The sequence below is a fragment of the Branchiostoma lanceolatum genome, chromosome 6 (assembly GCF_035083965.1).
Source record: "Branchiostoma lanceolatum isolate klBraLanc5 chromosome 6, klBraLanc5.hap2, whole genome shotgun sequence".
Lineage (NCBI taxonomy): Eukaryota > Metazoa > Chordata > Leptocardii > Amphioxiformes > Branchiostomatidae > Branchiostoma > Branchiostoma lanceolatum.
Genome location: NC_089727.1, coordinates 7,622,093 through 7,644,954, shown reverse-complemented (window position 1 = coordinate 7,644,954; position 22,862 = coordinate 7,622,093). Strand labels below are relative to the sequence as shown.

Sequence of the window (22,862 nt, the reverse complement as noted above, 5' to 3'; positions counted from 1 at the left end):
CTACAGCAGGGGGCTGGTCCGCTGGTAGTGATGTGTGTGTTTAACTTCCATACTCTTTCCCAAATGCTGAGTGCTAAGCAGAGAAAGAAGTATGTACCATTTTTAGAGTCTTTGGTATGACCCGGCCGGGGTTCGAACTCACAACCTACCGTATGCAAGGCAAACACTCTGCCAATTAGGCCATTGCACCGGACTGTGGTATGGGTGAAATATAACAAGACCAGGAGCGTCCTTACTGTAGCTGACGAGTCCCTTGCTGACGACGTTCCTGAAGTCGTCGGTGCCAAGCCAGCCCACCTGTTTCCCTGCGGGGGGGATGGGGGCACCAGGGGGGGTGGCCAGTTCCGCTCGAGCCCCGAAAGTCACGTAATAGCCACCTATGGAGATGAACGGATAAACATTCAGGAATACGTAAAACTATGAAGACTTTTCTTTGAAATGAAACTTTTTTTAGCATATAAAGTGGCATTGGTGGACTTGTTTTTATTCTATTTATTGGTTCAGCATAAACAAGTAACTGTTATCACATGAACAGCCAGGGTTGCCCAACTACATGTAGCAAATGGCTATTGATGAGGGCTAACACAGTGGTGTAATGGTAGGGTGTTTTACTTAGAACCCAGAGGTCTGGACATTCTCCAATGTTGTGCCCTTGAGAAAGGGACTGTACACGAATTTCCTCATTTCACATAGGTGAAAATAATAATCTTAGCTCCAGTTAGGGATGTCCCCTGGACAGGATGTCAAATGGGGTTCTGTGTTTGGGGAGAGCCTCTAAGTTGAAAAAATAGCCAAAGATCAATTTTTCAAGAGCTATATGTTATTGTATGGCATTATCACCATGACATTGTATGGATTGTCTCACCTTGTAGTTTGTCCATGACATCAGAGCTCCAGTCGTTGCGGAGCACAGCTGACAGCATGCCGTCAAACCTGTCCCTGGCCTGTTGTCCCACCAGCTTATCCCTGAACAGGCGACAGGCTTCAAACGCCCAGGTCTGGTCAGAAACAAGAGAAACAAGGTTTTGAACAACAGATACATTTTTGTAGGTCTTAAGCTAAACATGTTTAATCTTAAGCACACTGAAATAGCCGTTTGGCACCCCATTCTTTATTGGTTACAGAGTTAGGCAGCAAGGAGAAGATTAAAAGGGAAAATTCTTGCTCTTCCATGTTGGATCTAAAAAAGACACAATAGGCTTATAAAGTTACTGTATAATACCATTCCATTGTCACAAAATAAATTACCTACAACACTGTTGCATGCTCATCGCAAACACCTAGCAATGAAAATGCAAAATATGATACTGTAATACTAACAGTAACTTCTGTATCTATATCTGCATAGCTGGTATGACCGCCCTTTGGCATAACACACCAGCTTCATCATAGGCACATGGCACAGCAGCCTGTAGCTGGTTATATTACACAGAGCAACCAATCACACCTAACTTTTGCACATCTAGCTGCAAGTGTTCTTTAAACTCTAAAGTATGCCTGAGTGAGACTTGCCTGTAGCACGTTGTCTGCATTGGTTGCAGAGGCGCCCCCTGCCAGATCGTGGCGGAGCAGACTCAGCACCCACTGGGTCAGGTCACGCGGGGTGAACAGGTAGTGGCTGTAGTCATCCACCGAGAACTTGGAGCGAACCTACACGGAAAAGGTTTTAGATAAAATCTAACATCAGATTATACTAGTGAATTATAGATTCAGGCTTTTAGCTAGGATTTATAGACAGGGCGTCCAAAAATTGGAGGAACGGAGGGACCAGACTTCAGCAATGGACTCATTGAATTCACTAGTACCTGGTAGCTTTGCATATCAATCAATTTTCATGCTGTCCCAGTGTCTGATACCAGGAAAAAACAACAGTGTTTGTGTGTGTGTGGGGGGGGGGGGCACAGTGTACAACATGTTTGTATTTGGGAGAAACAGAGAAACAGGGTGTCTTCTGGGTGTCAAAAAGAGGGTGTCTAATTTCTTTGTTTTCTAAGAAAGTGTAGGGCATCCAGAAGATGCCGTGACGCCTAGCTAATGGCCCGTCTAGATTTCATCTAGAACATCTAGACTTTTTCTGCCGTTTTGTTAGGAAATATGGTTAACTTAGCATTCATGACATGACAACATTTTGGGATGATTAGTCATACACACCTGTTCATACAGCTGTACCATAGAAGCAGCCAGCTGGGTGACCCTGGCAGGTGATCCCCAGACAGGGTGGGCCGTCAGGTGCTTCTGGAAGATGGGCTGCAGGTAGGCACTGTAAATGGCCTGCAACTGGTCCTTGTCTGCATACCTGTCAATCAAAAGGTGGCATACAATGTACATGTACAAAAGGTGAGAATAAAAGTCAAAACAGGACTGGCTGTCCTCTAGAGAGGCAAAGCATTACGTTTTTTAAACAGCTGAGTGTGCAATGTACAATAAAGCTGTGCTCGTCTTGTGTTTTCTGCCAAGCAAATCAAGTCACCCCTACTCTTCTCAGTAGTGTGTCGGGTTCTTAAAGTTATGCATGCAGAGGTTTGACACCCAAGGCTCCCAATTCATAGGAACAAATGCTTGATGTCGCCTTTGAAGAAATTGCATACTGTTTTATCTCCGTTGTAACCTCTCATTTGCAAACTCATGACACTGCGAAATTGTGCTTCCATTGTACTATTTATTACACTATACTATAGATTCTGAACTGATTCAACTCCTTTGTGGCAACATACGTAGTCTAGTCCTGACCCTGAAACTAAAAGCCGTGAGTTCAATTCCAGCTGTGTTGCTCATGATCACTCGACATGCACGCTACAGGAAAGGGTCACAGTCCTTAGGACGGGACGATAAACTGTGGTCCACTGTTAATTGTGCTTGTCGAAAAGATCTTGGAAAATTTCCCCTGTACAATGAACCTGTAAATACTGTACATAGCGTCTGTCTTCTCTGTCCCAACCAGTGGAAGAAATGCATCAGAGAGCTAAACTGGATCGATAGTTTGATCCCTACCAGTTTCTTTTTTTCCCTTTTATCTTAATAACTTGTCCCCTATATATAGGGGTTGCACATTACAAAACCGTTATGTGCGTCCTGTATATGTTCAGCTGAATGCATCACACCGCAGCAAAACCCACCATAACTATGCCACAGCAGCGCAGGAAAAGTGAAAGGAAAATGACCTGATCATGAAATCAAATTAATGAAATAACTTGCGTAAAAACGCAGGACAAGGGTTAAGTTCCAGCGAAAATGAACGAATTAACAAACGTACCCGATGGAGCAGATGCGGACCACGGAGGTGAACCTGGTGGTGAGCTGGTGCCGCCCGAGCGTGTTCCCCGCCGTCATGGACGCCACCAGCTGCACGCCCTCCAGCCCCACCCACTCCAGGTTGTGGTCATAGAAACCCTGGTACGTCACCATCTGGACAGGAGTCAAACAGTACAATTATGGTGAATATCTGAACAATGACAATGAAATAGAAGATCTCATACCTAAGCGAGATATTTCAAATTTTTGCGATTATCTTCCGGATGCTGTCTGATACATTTTTCCCATTGGCTCTCATAAGGCAAAAGACATGCATATATAGCACGAAATTGAAGACAGGAAATGAGATAATCTATTCTGGGACCTTTGACCTAACTTCCTGTCAATGCCCCTAACGTGCAGAGTGTATGGAAACCACTAATGCTTTTGCATTCAGATAACTATGGACACACAAGCAAACAAACAAATAGACAAACAGACACACCGAAAACTTCAAGTTATGTATATTTACTGGCAAATCCACAAGAATTTTCTTTAATTTGCAGATAACAAAATGTTTAAAAGAATATTAGGCCCTGAAAAATCAACCCATAGAATAAAAGATACGGGTGATACTGAAGACTGCAAAAGTTCACAAGAGACATAAATGTAGACCTGTTGTAAGAAGGCGATGAGCTGACTTGTGCCCCATTTATCAGGCTTGGGCAGGTTGATGTCCTTGAGGTACAGGATGAGACGCTCGCAGTCCTTGGGGCGGTAGACGCGGCCGGTGTTGGTGCTGATGACCATGCACATCTGGCTAAGCTTCTGGAGCACGTGCGCCGGGGACGTCTGGGCGCTGCAGTGGAGGATGGCGACCGACGCGGACCGCAGCTGGTCAAAACAGTGCTTCAGCAGCATGCTGGGAAACAAGGAAAGGACAAGCTGTTTGAAAATAACTGACAATCTCTTTAAAGGTACAGGTAACTGACAAACTGTTTGAAATAACTGACAAGCTTTTTAGAGTAACTGACAAACTCTTTAAACAACATGTACCTCTTGCCACAGCCCTCTGGTCCCACCAGTAGGAATGGCTGTTTGTTATCAGGGTGTAGCCATGGCATGATGTAGTCCAGATCACACTGTACATCTGTCGTACGCACCACGGGCAGCGAACCGTTGGGCAGTAACGACTCTGCCGTCAGGGTTTCACTCATCTGGGGAATATAGAACAGATGTTGTAAAAGTTATGCAAGAACACTGTTTTTTTTGGTATTTCTCGCGAACACAAAACATTTGACTAACAAGTGACACTTCTGCAGAGGAGGATTTTGAATATTCATTGGGCCATGGCATAGTGACATGACTAATTGACTGTTTCTTATCTTTTTATCTTCTCTGTGCATGTCACAGTACTAAAAATAGATAACGCGTACGACCTTGAACTTTTAAATATAGCAATAAGTAACCCTCTGTCTTTTGACCTTTCCCAATAGAAGTTTTGAAAAATCCTAAATTAAATCCTAAAAAAACTAATAACAGTATTTATTGATTTTTCCTACTCAGGTTGGGTATAAAGTTAACCTTCAGCCTGCTAGGGTAGCCTTTTGGCACCAAATTTGTATTGGCTAAAGGTAGAAGCAGCTGGGTGAGGTTAAGGTTCTGACGTACGTCCATCTGGTAGCAGCACAGACGGTCGGTTCTCTCGTCGTACTGAGCATCCAGGGGTCGTCTGGGGTCAGGGGGTTGCTCGTGGGCCCAAACAAACATCTGCAAATAACACATAGTTGATGGAATTTTCATCAGAAAAGCTTCAAATTTGTTCATCTTGTAGAAAACAATGAAAGGATAGCTGACTTAACCATAGCTATAAATTCAGCACCAAGGACAACACTGGATAAATGGACATCAAGTTTGAGCGTTGACATGAATACATTTCAGCACTATGGATAGGGACTGATAAAAAAGAATATATTAATGCATGACTAAGGTGATTAATTTCCAGAAAATATTATGCATAAACAATACTGACAGTGGCTTGGAAACAAGTGGCTTGAAAACACGATGAAATCAAACAATTCTATTATTAAACAATGTCATACAAATAGATGAAGAGGAAAGTTCTGTTGTAATACTGTACTAACTACTGCAAGTCTTGAAATGTTTCTAGTGGTTATTATTTTGCAGATTTAACAGTGACCTCTAACAGCAAAGTCATAACATCGCAAACATGTGCTTTGTATTTCAATGGTACTACAGAATTCATTTAACCGCAAACTTCAAATACCAAGAAAACCTCACTGTCCCTTCTACAGAAAAATAAAACCACTGACCTCCTTTGCAAAAGCCTGTCGTACAGGCAGAGGCAGGTTGCTGCCCAGTCCGCGGATCAGACTGACCACAAACTGAGCCTTGCTCTTGACCCCATGGAGATGGGACAGTCCGTTGCTGACCACACCCACCAGACTGGTCTCAACAACAAACTCATTCTGAGGAGAAAAGGAAAACTATCAGTTTGAAAATTCATCTGGGTTAGTTGCTGTCACTGATGCGGTGGATTGTTCATTCCTTTACGAAGACTGGAGTTGGACAGTGCAAAGTTTTTAAGTACAATTTTGTGTTGGAATTTATGCTTTAGAGAACAATTAGTAAAAGTGCACTTCAAAGTCTACAAGACACGACATATCATTTCGTGGGTTTTAATTTCAAAGGACAACTCACATGATTAAGAAGACATTGTACAGAAATTTCTAAAAGCACTGGTTGTAGCACAAAACTATTACTTCCAATTTCCCACAAATCATATTCTTTTTTTGTTATTCCAGCATTTCTCAATTATGGAACAACTTGTTGGCATCCGTACGCATCTATGACATACAGAGAAATGTAAGCTACTGTAAATTTTGACATGTTTGTGGTGGTTTTGGTTTTGTTTATTTCATGGTGTCCTCTGTCCACCGCAAATTCCTGACACCACAAATACAAAAACTGTACGCCTTCGAATTCACTGTAATACAGTAATGTTTCAACCACAAACTTATGTAAAGCACTGCAAAAATCTCCTTTTCCTCCTACCGCAAAATTAAGTCCCCATGAAAATTAATGAACTCCAACAAATGGAACTTACCTGCTTCATGACCCACTCCAGGCCCCTGTAGAAGTAGTCGTCCACCCATCCCTGCAGCTGTGAACCTTCAGTCTCACCATGCTTACTTAACCAAGACGCCACCAAGGACTTCACATCCATGTCCTCATCACTGCAGGAGACAAACAACAATTTTTTTTTTTTTAAAGATAGTTTTCACTGTTTATTTTTCAAAACAACCCCTTCAAGACCTACACGTAACACACCATTTATTTATAGATAATGTACAAGACAATTACAAGCTGCGTAAGACCAGGTGATAGGTCTACTTACACAGGAACAGACCCCTACTGTATACATGTAAATAAGTGTGGTGAGTTCTTTAATGTTCTTTAGGTCTGGGTCTGCTTTAAGATGTGATGCTCCAATTATCAATATCCCTTCCAAAGGACTGCAACCCTCTTTTATATATCCAGGTTCCTTCTTCAAACAGTATGTTTTCTTACATGTCAAGGCATTGAAAAGTAAAGAAATGAGCGTAGATTAAGAAAAGGTAACAGTTACACCATTTAACAAGTCTTAAAAAGACTTGTTTGTTTGTAGATATTATACATTTGTAAGGAAGCAAGAATTGTAATACCTATAGACTAAGTGTTAAAATTACTATTGATGATCAATGCTCTTCATTCAACAACAAAGTTTATATCATTTGAGATGTTTTCCACATTTTTTAGAAACAGAATTACCCGTACCTGAGGAAGATCATTCCCATACGCGAGATGGTGGCGGGAGAGGCGCAGCTCAAGTCGTGTGACTCGAACACAAAGTTGACGTTCGGACCGAACTGTATGCGCTCTCCCGACGGCATGGTCAGCAGACGGTTGTCGTCCAGGACGGAGTTTAGCGACTCGATCCACTCAGGGTCGATGTCACCATCGCACACAATCCATGACTGGATGTCTGTTAAATATCAGAATGCAGCAAAGCGGTTTTAAGGTTTTAAATCACTTCCAGAAAGAGCAGTACATCACAAAGAAACACAATACTTTATTACCTCCATGAAAACAAACTTATTGCAATCAGTTGGTTTGTTAACTTGTTTGTCTTGGTGTGAGTCTGTTGTATTGAGAATAATTCAATTGTGGTAGCATGTAAGGCAGAAGTGGTGTAGTAGGATACTTGGAGAATTGGAAGTATGGTTTGACTCTAGTTCAATGGTGTAGTAGGATGACCCACAGCAACACCTATGCAGTTATGTCAGGTCGTTAGGGACACCCAATTTGAGCTCATCACAACAATTAATTGTATTACCGGTAAGCTCTTGTTGTATTTGTCTCCTATAGCTTTTTGCATATCATAATCATATCATTGTTTGTATTTTAATTACATGTTTAATCTTCAAAAATGTTGATTGGAAAGAAAATTCTCCCGACACAAAATGAACCATGCGTAACAATCATTTGTACTGTGCTGTTACAAATTTTTGAAATTATATTTACCTTGTGGTTCTTTGACCACCAGTCTGGCGCTACTGGTCAGCACACCGTCTGACCACTCCCTGGTGTCAATGTCAATGTAACCCAGCAGCTGAAAATGATAACAGTCAACAATCCTTGTGACATTAGGTATAAATCACCAAATATATGGAACTAGATTGTGTTGTTATGTACAAAATGTGTGATGTATGTACACAGAGGGTAAAGACATGTTTAACATTATTATCATCGTTCTGCTTAAACCTCACGTACCTGCGTCCTGGGCATGGCCTTGGGGTTCATGGTGTACTGTTTGACAGTCTTGTTCATCTTGCTGAGTGCACTTCTCAGGAGTCGCCACAGCGTAGACTTGCCCGATCCGCTGGGGCCGACAATGACCACGCCCATCCTCTGTCTCAGCTGCTCATACAACTCCAGACCCTTCTTAACCTTAAAGTTGTGGACAGTTATCACCAGTGAATTACTTACAGGGATTATCATACAATCAGAAATTGCCAACTTCAACCCTTTATACTCAGGTCCCAATTGAAAAAAGGGACCCCACCGAGTAGCTGACGGGCTGTTTTTTGGCACTTTCGGGCGTGACCCCTTCCCGGCCTGTGGGACACCCTGCGGCTGCCAGGTTATTTTTGGGCCAGGCCAGGACCCTCAATCATTTTAACTCGGACTTGGAATCAACGCGGGACCTGGTAACAAATATGCGCCGTGAGCTAAACGTGCGAACACCAATAGGAACATGGCAGCCCACTGGGACAAATTTGGGGCCAGGCCGGGACTACACCCCCTGCGGTAACCGGTGCAATTGTGACCTAAGCAATACCCCTACTGCTTTGTGACACGGAAAAGAATAGCAGTGCCGTATTGTGTATATTGGGAATTGCAGAAACAGGTGTAGCATGCACAGTGAAGTGGATATAGTGACCCTGCCTCTGGACCAAGAAGTCATGAGTTTGAATCCTGTCACTCATCCAACATGCATGCTGCTGGAAAGGGTTACAGTCCTTAGGACGGAACATTAAGCCGTGATCCAGTGTTCAATACATTTGTGGAAAAGACCCACTCAGACAGACAGACAGGCCAGAAAGGCAGAAAAGTCCTCACACCCTCGAAGATGGATTGATTACTAAAACATTGTCATTGAAGTATTGTAAAATTGACTTTTGCCAATGGTAGCTGTTATGCCTAAGCAATGAATTCAATGTTAAAGTTACTGGATGAAGTAGAAATAAATCAAAAATAGTGACCACCCCCTCAAAACAACAGTACCCTTCCCCACTGTGGCAGAGTCCTCAACCTATTGAGGTTGGCATGTAACCCGAGGAAGAAGAAGAATTGTCTCACCTGTGCTTCCATGATCTCCAGGTGAGCCTCAGTGCACGCCTCTCTGAAGGCCTTGTCCAACATCTCATACTCTATACTCTTCAACTCCACACCTGGGTAAAGTCAAGGATTAAAAATTCAACTTAAACATGTTTAACTGTACAGCAGGAGTGAATTCTGAACATTTTTAACCTTTTGCACCCTGAAGTAGCCGTTTGGCACCCAATTCCTTATTGGTTCCAGAGTTAGGCAGCAGGGAGAAGGTTAAAACAATCAGAGACAAAACAAATGTCTGTACATGGTGCTGAACTTTGAGTTGTAAAATTGCTTTGGCCTCTTCAGTCCTAAATCTGCTAACAATAGACGGATTTGGACGACATAAATTGATGTCATCATAGGGGGGATTTTACTTACAATCTGTCTATGTAATCAGGCATGTCCGTTAAGAAGAGAACTTGTTCAAATGACATTCCCCAAACCCCGACCGGTGTCGCGGAGCCTGGAGTCTTGCAGATATTCACCTTCCCTGGGCGGTCTGACTACGACTTACCTGGGAAGATGTCCTGTACAAGGAAGTCAAACCTCCGACAGTCGGCAAACGTCAGCTTGGACAGAGTGTTGACTCTTAAGGCCTGCACAACCAGCTTACTCTCTGCATCTACATCAACTGTAGAAGAGTGTGTGAAAATGTTCTTGTAGACAGTGCAAACAAAATAATCCCTTTTACTTTAACATCTAATTTTACTGCAATTTGATAGATAATGGTGAAAAATTGAAGAGAATCCATACAATGATTCACCGGTGCAATTGCTTAGCTGGTAGAGTGTTCACCTTGCACACGGTAGATTGCGAGTTTTTAAAAATGCATACTGCTTTCTCTACTTAGCACCCAGCATTTGGGAAGAGTATGGCACATGTAGTTAAACACACATCACTACCAGCGGACCAGCCCCCTGCTGTAGTGACTTGCAAGGGCTATAGAAATGGACATGGGCACCACCCCTATACATCTTATCAAGATGCCTGGGTCACTTTAACTTTAACTTTAATACGATGATGTACTTTTGTAATAAACATCAAGAAATGCAGAAAATCAATCTTGAAAGTAATGTTAACAGAAAAGAAATCTCACTTTTCTCCCCCCTCTTCCTCATGTCCTGTAGTAGGTTCCCACATCCCCTCAGCACAGTCTTCAGGGCACGCAGGCCCCAGTCATAGTGCTGCTGCTGAGTCAGCAGTTCCCTGGGGAAAAAACAAAATGCAGATCTTTAACACAAGTATGTCAGAAATAAGAAAATACTGCAAGGTAACAATTTGTCAGTACAGTTAAGACTACAGTAACTGTTGGTTCAGTCAAACATAGTACAACATGACAATAGTAGCAGACCGCCTGTTACAACACAGAGAGAACAGTAGGGCTCGAAATCAATTTTTGGAAATAGGTGCAATGGTGCACCTAACTCTAAAATCTAGGTGCACAGAGAGAATTTCCGGTGCACAATGTAGAATAAAGTAGAATGTCAGCAAAACGTGATTACAAACCCTGTCTGAAATTCTATGCCGCGAGACTATGGCTAACTTCAAAATTTGAAACAAGTTAAACATCAAGAAACTACAGGGTTATTTTGCTTTTTCTAATACTTCAATTTCAGTGTCCAATAGTTTGTTAACCCTATATCCTACAAAAATATCTATGTGCACCCAGTCAAAAGATAGGTGCACAGTTCCAATTTTGGGTGCACAAAACTGTCAAAAGTGCCCATGCACCCAGTTCTGTAATCCTTGTTTCTTTCACTGTAATTTTATGTTCACTGTTTTTACGGTCACCTCTGTACTGTGAAGTTATCATCAAAGTCAGCCTAGACACAGAACACACTTTAAAACCTATGTCTAATAATCTAGATTTGCCGACCAAGTGTTGAACTGACTTTGAGAGGTTAAATATGGCCACCAGTTTCCTCCCCAGGACCTTGGCGTGTTTGAACCCTTCGGAGAACAGGATGACCTCTGCGATCTGGTCGTTATCCGGGCGTGACATGGCCACAGGACGGAACAGCTGCTTCAGGTTGTCGGGCAGCTTCTGACGACCTCCGTACCCCTTCCCCGCAGGATTCAAGGTGATGAAGATGCCAGAGTTGGGGTCAAGGTCAACCTGAAAAAATCAAAGAAAAATTATAGCATATTTAATTACCAAACTAACCCCTCTCCTTCTGTAATGCATTTCATCTGTACAACTTTTATTATTACAATTCTGACTCAATTATATATAACCAATATTAATAAATAAATGAAGTTTCTTGATATCATAAATTTCATATACTGAACTGAATTGATGAAATTTTGGGTATTTTCTAAAGATGAAATAATTCAACTTAACATTCAAGAGGTCTTTCTATGCCTCCCGTTTGATAATGACACTGGATGTCTTCTGACGATGTCTACCAGTGCCTTATAAAAAAATTTAAAAAGGAGGTCCCATTTGCCTTTTTGAGACCATAAGGGCAGTACACTATTGTCCATTATGTCTAGGGAAGAGTATTGGAAGGCAGAGCCCATCCCTTTCCTTCAACCCCTTTTACGTCCCCAACCGAAGTCAGGTACCCATTTTTACACCTGGGTGGAGTGAGGAAAGTCATGTAGAGTGTCTTTCCCATGGACACATAGTCTAACCAGGAATGCCAGGAATTGTAGCCAATTGGCCAATCAAAGCCACCTTTAGTGCCCAATGAGCAAGGGTAACAGGGTGTCCTCTGGGTGTCCCCAAAAAAGGAGGGTGTCTAATTTCTTTTTTTCTTAGTGCAGGGCGTCCAGAGGACGCTCTGACGCCCTGCTAGCTAATAGTCTACTGGTTCCTACTAGAGAACCCAACTACCTCAGTGATGCTTTACCCACCTGTCTGCCCAGTAGCTCAGCGGTGGGTGTGCGACTCTTGAGCGCGGCCTGGATGTCCTGGATCTGCATGGACACTGCAGACAGCACTGCCTCTTCCAGCCGGTTAAACTCGTCGAAACAGCCCCACGCTCCGCACTTCACCAGACCGATGAAGATACGCCCCATGGACTTCACATCTATACCCTGGGATGGCACAGGAACATCATTTCTTTAAGGTCCCAATTACACATTTACTTAACTTCCATCTTGGCCAAGTTATCTTTATGATAAAACAGTGTAGCTTTGAAGTACACATGAAAGTTATCTCGGATCAGTTTAGGTTGCTGAAGAGCTTAAATCTTCTGCTGTGTGTGACAGAGAAGACAGATGCTATGTACAGTATTTACAGGCTCATTGTGCTAGGGAAATTTCCCTAGCTTTTTTTTGACAAGTACAATGAACACCATGGCTTAATGTCCTGTTCTAAGGACTACAACCCTTTAAGTAGTGTGTCGTCAGGAGATCTACAGCTACCGGGATTAAAACTCCCAATCGCAGATTTACAATTTCGTTTTCTTCACTTAAGATATACTCCCATTACTAGTAACAAAGCCACAGTGAGCAAGACCAAGCATGTGCATGGCATGAAATGAATCAAGCTGTTGTCTGCAGACTCATTTTTACATTCAATAACCGCAAATATAAAACCACTGCAAAAGTTTCAAGATTTACAGTATCACCTACCTCATCACAGTTGAAGACAAGCACTTGTCGACCAAACAGTCCTCCCAGAGCCTTGACTGACTCTGTCTTCCCCGTACCGGCTGGTCCGTAAGGGTTCCCTCCCATCCCCATGTGCATGCCTTGTGTTAGGGTCAGGTAACACTTGTCTGTCAGAGGGGTGTGTACAAGCTTGGCAGCATTGCCCTGGAAACAAAGTGTTAAAACTCGGTTATCAGGTTGAGAAAATGGCTTGATATAGTTTCTATGTGGCTCCAAAAATGATTTTCTATACTTGTATAAATTATATATTTATCATAGCAACACTTTTGTATTTTCTAATGTGGTCTGGCCACTTGTTTTATGAGCCATGACTAATTCTCTACGTACTAACATAACCGATTCATAAATCATAAGCAGAAGTTAAGCATGAAAAAGCTTGCCATTACACTGTTGACACGGGCATTATGTCATGTATCTTTTCTCTATTGGAGAGACAACAGTCATGTATGAAAATGGCCTCTTTTCGGTACTATAGCTATTTCTTAATTCGTATAGATCTTTGTTATTTCTTGTATCCTTGTATTCTATATTGATAGCTCATTTGAAATGGCCAGTAGGGGATATGTTTCCCCTGGTAAAATAAATGAGTGACTAGAAATAGAAATAAATAAATAAAAAATGACAACTAGGGTTTTACCATGGTGAATATCGACTGACAGAGCCCATACATAAATACATGTATAAAAATGAAAGGAATAAAAATTGATCATGCATTTTCTGCCAAACAATTACCTGGTATTCATAAGTATAGTCAAACTCAGCATCCACCATCCTCATGATGGCCTGTTTAGTTTTGCTGTTCAGGTAGAACTTGAGTTGTTTCTGCCACATCCAGTCTGCCGTGGAGGAGGTGTTGGTCTGGATCAGCTGGTCCACCACATCCATGTTATGGACCGTGTCCAGGATAAGGGCCTTCAGTTTTAGGTCCAGCACATGCATGTCTGTGGGGAGAAGAGAAGTTTGTCAATACTTGATATTGAATAGTTAAACCAGAGTACATGTCTGCACAGTGCAGAGGTTTGCGCACTCTGCCTCTCACATCTGGTTCAAATTCCATGGAGCCAGCAGCCTGAGTTTGCGCTCGGGCCTGGACACGACTGGAAAAGATGCATTGGCCGCGCAGCCTTACTGCGTCCTAAATTGGACTTGTATTACTTGACTTTATATTAGAATATGCAAAATGTACAAGTATGATTGAAAAGACAACATAAAAACCACAGAAAGTGTGAAATATTTGATGAAATTCGTTGAGTACGCTGTCAAATTGCTCGGTCGCAGCGATGTTGCCAACGTGCCGCTGGTCCAGTGAGATAGAGCCTTTACAGACACACAGAATGTAGAGGTATATTGTAAGAAGCCTGACATGTTTTTTTTTGCTATTTGAAGTTTGTAACTTGTTGGAGTGTGTGTCATTACAGGGCTCGAAATTCATTTTTGGAAATATGTGCACTGGTGCACCCAAGCAAAGAAATTAGGTGCACAGAATGAATTTTGGGTGCACCACATAGAATAAAGGAGAATGTCAGCAAACAAATTTAAGCTTAACGCTCTTATTAGAATTTCAATCTCTATAGCTAACTTCAAAATTTCAAACAAGTAATGCATCGAACAAAGTACAACAAAGGTTATGTTCCTGTTTTAGATACTTGAATTTCAAGAATGTTTTGTATACCAGCGAACAATAGTACCTCTAGGTATACCCTATAGCCTACAAAAATATCTAGGTGCACTGGTGCACCCACAGTTAAAAATTGGGTGCACAGCTCCAATTTTGGGTGCACACAGGTGCACATGCCCCCAGTATTTCGAGCCCTGCATTACCTGAGTCGTTGGTCCCTCCGTCGTGCACGTTGACGCTGGTGTAGGCCTCCAGCTGGGACTCCAGCTCGATCTTCATCTCCTGGAGACTGCGGCCGCGCAGCGCCTCCTCACAGCGCTCCGTGAACTGGATCTGGTCCGCCAGGCACAGGATCTAACACGACAACATGACACATCGTGAGGTGTTCCAGATAGCTGTAGAATACAACACAGCGTATTCCGTATTGCCAACGGGAGGGTTGGGACCAAGGGTGATGCGGAATACACCATGTTGTATTTTATTTATGTCATACCCTCCCTATTTAAAAAACACACATTTCAATATAGTCACACCCTCCCTTAAAAAAAAAACACATTTCAATGCAAAACGCGCCAGAAGTTGAGAGACTGGACTAACTCTGGAGCATAACTCAGGAAGATGTGGATGAATCTCTATGATCTTTGGTATGTACATTCTTATTATCTATCATTTGGGTATGACGACTGGAGAACTGTTATATGCATAATGTATATAAAATTGTTTGAAACACTCCATTGCTATGTAGGGCTATGGTAACAACCTGGGAGGGGAACTTGTTGGGGTCGACGCCCCCCTGGCTGTTGCCCCTTCCTGCCTGCAGACACTCCAACAGCAGCTGTTGTAGGGTGGTCTTCATCTCATCAGCCAGGCGACTCAGCCAGTTCTATAAACAACAGAGAAAACATAAGATAAGAAAATACTTGACTGTTTACCACCTTCAAAGAACAACCATTTGTATGAAATATTTTCGGTCATAATAGCACAAAGCATTTACATGTACACATGTACACTATTTCTGCATCAACTTTGGTTTTGAAACAAGGGTAAAAAAAATGACGTGTCATTGTCTCCCACTTAGACTATTCATCTAAGCGATGAAAAGACCCAATAAACGCCAAGGAAAGGCATTCCTACTGCCACATACATGTACTAAAAGTTATGATTAAATGACAGCCAAAAATTTGTATCAATTCTGTGGTGAACTATATGCATTAAAAGTTATACTTACTTAAGTCCCTGTCACACTGTCAATGAGCTTTGGTCATATTTGCTGATTGTCAGAGGGATTTGAGTGTATTTTTCGTCTGTAGACTGGTTTATTTGTCATATCTGACATACAAGCCTCGTTGCAGCCGTTACAAGGCTGAATTGTGAGGCTAAATATAATATAATTCATTATAGGTCACACAGCTTTCAGGCATCGATTAAAGGTTTTAAAACAATCAATATCAGTTAAAACATTTACTAAGACTATTCAAAATATTTCACGATCACTCTCTTAGGGGAACCTGAGAATCTAACCCATCACATTGGATGGGGCTCGGGGACTAGCGAACATCGGCCAATCTCTAAACATGACGCGATGATGGAGAGAACACCGAACAAATTAGAGCTTGCAGACTCGATGGCAGATCGATTTCCCAGCTGTGTGACAGGGGCATCAGAGATATGCTAAAAGTTTTAATAAAATGAGAGGCAAATATCTGACCTCCACTTCTGTGGTGATCTGTACCGAGCTCTTTAGCGGCACGACCTCCCCCTCCAGTGACTTCATGGCCGTGATGTGTTTGTGCCCCTCGTCGAACTGGACGCTGTGGATCCCGGCAAACAGCTTCTTCAGGTGGGACTGGATCACCGCGGGGTTGGTCGCCTGACCCAGGATCTCCAGTAGGTCGTCGTCACCGATGAAGTAGAACCGTGGGAACAGCGAACGTTTTTCCTGTTGTAGAAACAAGGCAATCAGAAATTGTAGCAGAGTTTACACCAAGCCACCTGGCAGAAAGAAAATATACTGCACCCCTTCGGCAGAACATAAGATATGGCACTAAAGCCCTTTGGTAAAACATAAGAAATGGCACTGCAGCCTTGGCACTAAGAAACAGCACTGCTCCCTCTGGCAGAATATAAAGAAACTGCACTGCACCCTATGGTAGAACCTTTTTTTTCACCTCCTTGGGCAGAATATAAAGAAACTGCAATTCTCCCTCTGGCAGAGCATAAAAAGAAACTGCACTGCTCCCTCTGGCAGAATCACAGAAACTGCACTGCTCCCTCTGGCAGAATCACAGAAACTGCACTGCTCCCTCTGGCATAACATACAGAAACTGCACTGCTCCCTCTGGCATAACATACAGAAACTGCACTACTCCCTCTGGCATAACATACAGAAACTGCACTGCTCCATCTGGCATAACATACAGAAACTGCACTACTCCCCCTGGCATAACATACAGAAACTGCACTGCTCTCTCTGGCATAACATACAGAAACTGCACTGCTCCATCTGGCATAACATACAGAAACTGCACTACTCCCTCTGGCATAACATACAGAAACTGCACTGCTCCATCTGGCATAACATACAGAAACTGCACTACTCCCCCTGGCATAACATACAGAAACTGCACTACTCCCTCTGGCATAACATACAGAAACTGCACTGCTCCATCTGGCATAACATACAGAAACTGCACTGCTCCATCTGGCATAACATACAGAAACTGCACTGCTCCATCTGGCATAACATACAGAAACTGCACTGCTCTCTATGGCAGAACATAACGAAACTGCACTGCTCCATTTGATATCATCAATTCTATGCATACCTGAGTCATATATGCATTATATTGTGCATTAGTTTATACACACCTCTAGGAACTCATTGAGAGATTTCTGACAGCGCTGCAGTTGGTCCAGCAGCGTGACCAGCGTGCTGCGGAGTCCTGACTGACCAACCAGGGACAGGACACGGTTGTCACGCGCCACATCGGACATGATGGCTCTATATAACACACACCAAATGGTTATAGTCAACATAGTCAAAACACAGATGATACATACATTTTATTAAATGATACAAACAAGATACTTTTTCAGGTTTCTTCAATTTTGTGGAAGCCTTAGGGTAAACATGGATACATGTCCCAAAGTTAGGAGATTAGTTTTATGAGGGTTACCATACCTGAAGTCATCGTCCACCCTCTTGAAGCGAGCTTGTTCTCGGGGCAGTGCGCCCCTGCCGAAGATGGGCTCCAGGTACACCCACTTCCTCTGGATCTGGTTCAGGTTGTGGAGGTACTCGTCCAGGTCCGCTAGTCTGTGGGAATATTACAACAAAAGCACTTCAGATTTCCACTGATCCAGTTGTGGAGTAACCTGTGACTAACTGTGGTGGCATCGTGTGGTGAAACAGTAGGGTGTTCGGCCCAGAACCCAGAGGCCCCGGGTTCGAATCCCCCGACACTACCAATGTTAGGCACTTTACACAACTTTCCTCACTAGTACTCCACCCAGGTGTAAGAATGGGCACCAGACTTTGGTTTGGGAGGTAAACGGCTGTGGAAGGAGAGGGATGGGCTCCACCTTCCAATACCTTGCCCTAGACACAGTTGTAAAGTAAAGCATGATAGTGGAAACAGTTGAATGAAGGGGGCCATCGGGGTCCTGTAGAAACAGGCTGTTCAATACAACATTTTCTAGACTGATTTCCAATGAACTGCGAGAAGCAAAACTTGGCACAGTCCAGCACAATCACACCACATTCTTTTAAGAAATAACTGAACTTATCTATTTTTTCAGAATGTTTTGATGCTCATAGACAGGCAAAGTTGCAAAGTGGAACTCTCATTATAAAAGGCACTGTGGACTATTATTCAGTATACCAACCTAGTTTCCCATATGGAAGCCTTGTCCTCGAAGAATCTGTAGTAGGGGGAGTCCTTTAGTGACTGTAGCAGGCACTGGTTGTCTCCAACCTGGTATACAAGAAATAGCCAAAGCACATTATCAAAGTGTATCTGAGGCCTCACAAGTGTGGTCCCCTGGACAGAGACGCATGGAAATACAGTGTGAAGACTAGCCGACTGCTGCCCAGCAGCAGTACAAATAATCAAAACACTGGATACTATCACTAACTGCTAAATTGAATACTGCATTTAACTGCATGGCTAGACATGTCACAGAACTTTCTGGAAAACCATGATTGCATAGAGTAATGCCTCAATATGTTTTATATTTCGTATTGATGAGCACTGACCTTTGTTTTTGTACAGAAAGATGTCAGTGAATCGTCAAGTGACTTAAACCTTCTCTTGTCTAAACCCCATAACAGGGCTTGAAATAGTGAGTGCATATGCACCTGTGTGCACCCAAAATTGTACACCCAATTGTACACCAGTACAAAACTGTGCACCTAATTTTGACTCTAGGTGCACCAGTGCACCTAGATATTTTTGTAGGCAATAGGCCTTTGAAAAAAAAAGGTATACTAGTTTACAGAATATTCTTGAAATGTAAGTATCAGAAAAAGTAATATAATTTGTAACAGTTGTACTTTATTTGATGTATTACTTGTCTGAAATTTTGAAGTTAACTGTAGAATTACAGATTGAAGTTCTTAAGATCATTAAACTTTGTAATTATGTTTTGCTGGCATTCAACTTTATTTTGTGGTGCACACAAAATTTTTTCTGTGCACCTAATTTTTTTGGTTGGGTGCACCAGTGCATCTTTGCATAAGGAAAACAAAATCATTAACGTTACCAAATGCTTACTATTTTTTAGGCTGAAGGTTGGACTGTTTTTATTTGTTGATGAGAAAATAACTGTTTACAGTAGAATGTACTGACCTGGTTGACTAAGTCCTTCCAGTCCTTGATGATCATGAGGGTTCGATTCCCGCTGTCGGAGTACTCGGTCAGGGCGAAAACGGCGGCCGCGCCCCACATCTCTAACTCCCGCAGGGCTTCACGGATGGACACCTCCCCCTGCGCTCGGGCGTTCAGTTCCTAGAAAAAGAAATGTCAAACATTTCAAGAAAAGACCAGCCCAAGCCCACATCTTTTTACACAACACAAGAAATCAAAGATCTCATACCTCTGCAAATCATTTGTAATATTTGTGCATTTTCTTGTTCTTTCTTCATTATTGCAAATTTCTGACTGCTTCTGTCTCATGCATTTTTCCCACTGGCTCCCAAAAGCCAACAGACATGCACATAGCAGAAAGTTGAAGACAGGAAATGTTACACAATTTTCCTCTTGACTTCCTGCAACTCTACTGTACTCAAATTCATTCTCCTTGTGTTCACCATGTAGCCAAAAGACTACTTCCTACCTTCAACTGGTCGGCGTTCTTGATGATTGCGTTACTGGAGGCGAGGATGTGTCCGAATGTCAGCTTCTCCAGCGTGGTTCCTCTGGGCATGCCCAGTAGACGGAACATCTCCAGCCAGTGGTCCTGTGACAGCACCTCCCCCCGTACGTACTTCAGCAACGGCAACACAGCCTGGGAACAGGACAGGGCACAGATTGGAGGATACATTAATTCAATTAAAAGTACTGTTAAGTCAGTAAAGTTCATAGCACCTTTATTCTGAGGCACAGTGAAAGAAAAAATGATATTATGGGCCCATTGGTTATGGGTACCATGCGTTTCATGGTACTGCAGTAGGACTTCTAATTTTGACATCTTGTGTGCTGGATATGATATGGTTCTGATTTTTAATGGTACATAGCTCTTGGAATCATGGAGTGGCATAGGTTTAGGCTCCCTAGCAGTATTTTTCAACTGCAGGGGCTGATTTTGTTTGAGACTTTGAAGGAAAATAATTCAAGAAGGGCTTGACAGATTGTCATGACTTTTCAAATGGAGATTGATGAAATGATGATTAACATCATCTTTTTGTTGCTAAAACGATAATTACAATTAATGTAATGAAAGAATTACATACATGTACTAGATATCATTAAAGCCAGATGAATACATTAAAATACACTGCAGTGCAAAGGAAAATAAAACATCAGATTGAGTTAAGACTGACCCTGTACTTGTCAATGTCCTTTGTTAGTTTGATGGTGATGGTGGTGGGTTCCTCACTCCGTAGTTTCTCAGCCCACTGGCCCAGGAACTCTTCAAACATATACGAACGACTCCTTCAAGATATAAGATGATAAACAATAGTCAGATATATGAGACATTGAGAAAATATGCCGGCCAACTCAATCTATACAAATATCTATATGACCAAAGATGGGTACATTGTATAAAAACACAAACAGACAAGGCTGCACACTCTATGACTCGTTTATATAGAATTTTTTATACCTTTTGCATGACATTGTATATCACACAGTGCTAGCCAGGGACTAGCCCCCTGCTGTAGTATAATCTCTGCTTGCCTTAGACACCATACACTTTTAGATACAACAGGTAAGGTAAAGCAGTCATACTCAATTGAGGTGAAGTATGATACTTTTTAAGTAGCTAGTGGTAGTGCAATGTGGACTCGACACAGCATACATCTTTAGCTAAGCACACCAGGTGACCCCTTCTCGATAAGTGTGTTGGGTTCTTTTACGTGCAGAGGCTTGACGCTTGAGGCTTACAATAACTGTACAAAATTATCTTTTAGAAGTAGAATCACTTAAACTCTCAAAGTATAGACTTAAACTATTCTGCCTTAAGCATGTGCTTATGGATTAGTATTTTTCAAATTCATTCAACATTAACTGTTATATTCTCATATGTCTGAAAATTACCTGAAAGAGATCCAGTCCTCCTTGGCCAAGTCGGACATGCCGTTGTTGAACTCCTCGTACAGCGACCACATGGACTCGTGTACGCGCAGGTCCTCCCGTAGCTCATCTGCCTCAGGGATCTGTGGCTCCGGCAGCCCAAAGTGGACACAGTCAGACCTGTGTACAAACAGCAAGTATAATGGATTAGGGCTGCGTATACTTTAATGTAACATTAGGTACAGTACTGTTACAGAGGTTTAGGTACAGGTTTGGACCTGTTCCTGTACCAGTCCTGTACCTGAACAATTTGATGAATCAACATGTGTTCTTCTGAAGGCCCAGAGTGGGAGACAAGCGGCTGCCAAAACTCACCCGCCTGAAAGATACGTTGTCCCAAAGTTTCACTTTAAGTGTCACACAAGGCCATGAGGTTTAATAGGAGACAAAACCAGATCAAAGATGGCTCTGAATTCAGGTTTCAGTGCAGCATTTTCTGTCTTTTCCAGTACTAAATTTGGTCTTTGTGGTAGGACTTCCCTTTTGATTGCTTCTTAAAGAAAGGCAAGATATATTTGATATCACACTCAATAGTCTTTTGCAGTTTTGCTGTAGCCATACCCAAACAAACGTAATAAAATTATCATATCTTTTATAACAACCTGTTCCAAATCAAATAATGCGAGAGAAGTGAGAAAAAATAGAAATGTTTTACCATAATGATCCACCTAATATGTAGCAAGCTTAGTGCTCTCTCTACTTACACCAGTCTCTCCCTTCTCTTCTCCAGTTCACCGAACTCGGAGTGGTGTTCCTTGATGACCTGGACGGCGCGGTTACACGCGTCTTTGTCGTTGTCCTCCAGGATCTCGTCCTTGGGCTTGAGCTGGTGCCAGCGGGCCGCGAACTTGGCCAGCTCTTGTCGAAAGTGCGACACCTGCGACTCCACATTAGACTTCATCACTTCGACCTGAGAAAAAAACATGATGCGCATTTTCTTACATTTCTACTCTCCCATTAAAAAGACATAATCACTGTTATCTATGATAAAAACATTGTTGAAATACATCCATAAAATACATAACCCTGTCAAGCCTTATTTTTCTATAAGTTCTCATATTCTATTCCAGTATTCTAACTAAAGTGTCAGTAAAAGTAAAACTTCTACAATGCACTTGGAAACTTGGTTTCCATAGGAGCACGGATGAAATCCTCCAACATGAGCTTGTCTCACACCAATGTTTGAGTTTGTCTCCCACCAATGTTTGTTTCCCACTGACCTGTTCCTTCACCATGAGTTGATGGCTCTCCATCATCAGTTCAAACTTGTCCCACCGTGCCTGCAGGGTGCCCAGCTGGTCCACCCCTCCCCCCGACACGCTACGCAGCAGCTTGTTCTTTTGTTCAGCCTTGGCAAACAGCGGCTGGATCTATGGGAGGAAATACATGGATGTAAATCATCATCCAGGTAGGGAGATTAGAGTAAAGCAGCTGTTTATCCAAAATTCTTTAACGAAACTATCCGGTTGCTTGAGTAACTGTTATCTCGTGTATGGCAGGAAATATTCTTCAAAATCTTGATACACAAAAGTAACAGTTTTTCCAGCTAACAATGCATTAGAAGTTGAAAATTCACTATTTGAAACATCAAACAGCCTTGTATGTTTACTTTGTGCAGTCTACCAAATAAAGTCACATTCCACTGCTGTAAATGCCTTAAAATT

The 22,862-nt window shown here is 42.4% G+C and overlaps 1 protein-coding gene across 3 annotated transcripts in view; it reads right to left on the bottom strand.

Moving 5' to 3' along the window:
* LOC136436366 (cytoplasmic dynein 2 heavy chain 1-like) overlaps positions 1 to 22,862 on the bottom strand; it is an 85,806-nt gene that overhangs the window by 48,581 nt on the left and 14,363 nt on the right. For all 3 annotated transcript variants that reach the window (XM_066430280.1, XM_066430281.1, XM_066430282.1), the window contains exons 20-51: positions 22,419 to 22,568; positions 21,903 to 22,108; positions 21,163 to 21,318; positions 20,445 to 20,556; positions 19,739 to 19,909; positions 19,252 to 19,410; positions 18,290 to 18,378; positions 17,586 to 17,720; positions 17,273 to 17,405; positions 16,113 to 16,343; positions 15,165 to 15,287; positions 14,608 to 14,758; positions 13,519 to 13,727; positions 12,748 to 12,930; positions 12,025 to 12,207; positions 11,061 to 11,284; positions 10,265 to 10,374; positions 9,683 to 9,799; positions 9,154 to 9,245; positions 8,065 to 8,241; positions 7,816 to 7,903; positions 7,069 to 7,276; positions 6,359 to 6,488; positions 5,565 to 5,720; positions 4,903 to 5,001; positions 4,288 to 4,448; positions 3,907 to 4,153; positions 3,254 to 3,405; positions 2,152 to 2,296; positions 1,513 to 1,650; positions 866 to 998; positions 237 to 377 (exon numbers count right to left, since the gene is read on the bottom strand). In XM_066430280.1, the coding sequence (XP_066286377.1) occupies positions 237 to 377; positions 866 to 998; positions 1,513 to 1,650; positions 2,152 to 2,296; positions 3,254 to 3,405; positions 3,907 to 4,153; positions 4,288 to 4,448; positions 4,903 to 5,001; positions 5,565 to 5,720; positions 6,359 to 6,488; positions 7,069 to 7,276; positions 7,816 to 7,903; positions 8,065 to 8,241; positions 9,154 to 9,245; positions 9,683 to 9,799; positions 10,265 to 10,374; positions 11,061 to 11,284; positions 12,025 to 12,207; positions 12,748 to 12,930; positions 13,519 to 13,727; positions 14,608 to 14,758; positions 15,165 to 15,287; positions 16,113 to 16,343; positions 17,273 to 17,405; positions 17,586 to 17,720; positions 18,290 to 18,378; positions 19,252 to 19,410; positions 19,739 to 19,909; positions 20,445 to 20,556; positions 21,163 to 21,318; positions 21,903 to 22,108; positions 22,419 to 22,568 (4,909 nt within the window). The remainder of the gene's footprint in view (positions 1 to 236; positions 378 to 865; positions 999 to 1,512; positions 1,651 to 2,151; positions 2,297 to 3,253; positions 3,406 to 3,906; positions 4,154 to 4,287; positions 4,449 to 4,902; positions 5,002 to 5,564; positions 5,721 to 6,358; positions 6,489 to 7,068; positions 7,277 to 7,815; positions 7,904 to 8,064; positions 8,242 to 9,153; positions 9,246 to 9,682; positions 9,800 to 10,264; positions 10,375 to 11,060; positions 11,285 to 12,024; positions 12,208 to 12,747; positions 12,931 to 13,518; positions 13,728 to 14,607; positions 14,759 to 15,164; positions 15,288 to 16,112; positions 16,344 to 17,272; positions 17,406 to 17,585; positions 17,721 to 18,289; positions 18,379 to 19,251; positions 19,411 to 19,738; positions 19,910 to 20,444; positions 20,557 to 21,162; positions 21,319 to 21,902; positions 22,109 to 22,418; positions 22,569 to 22,862) is intronic.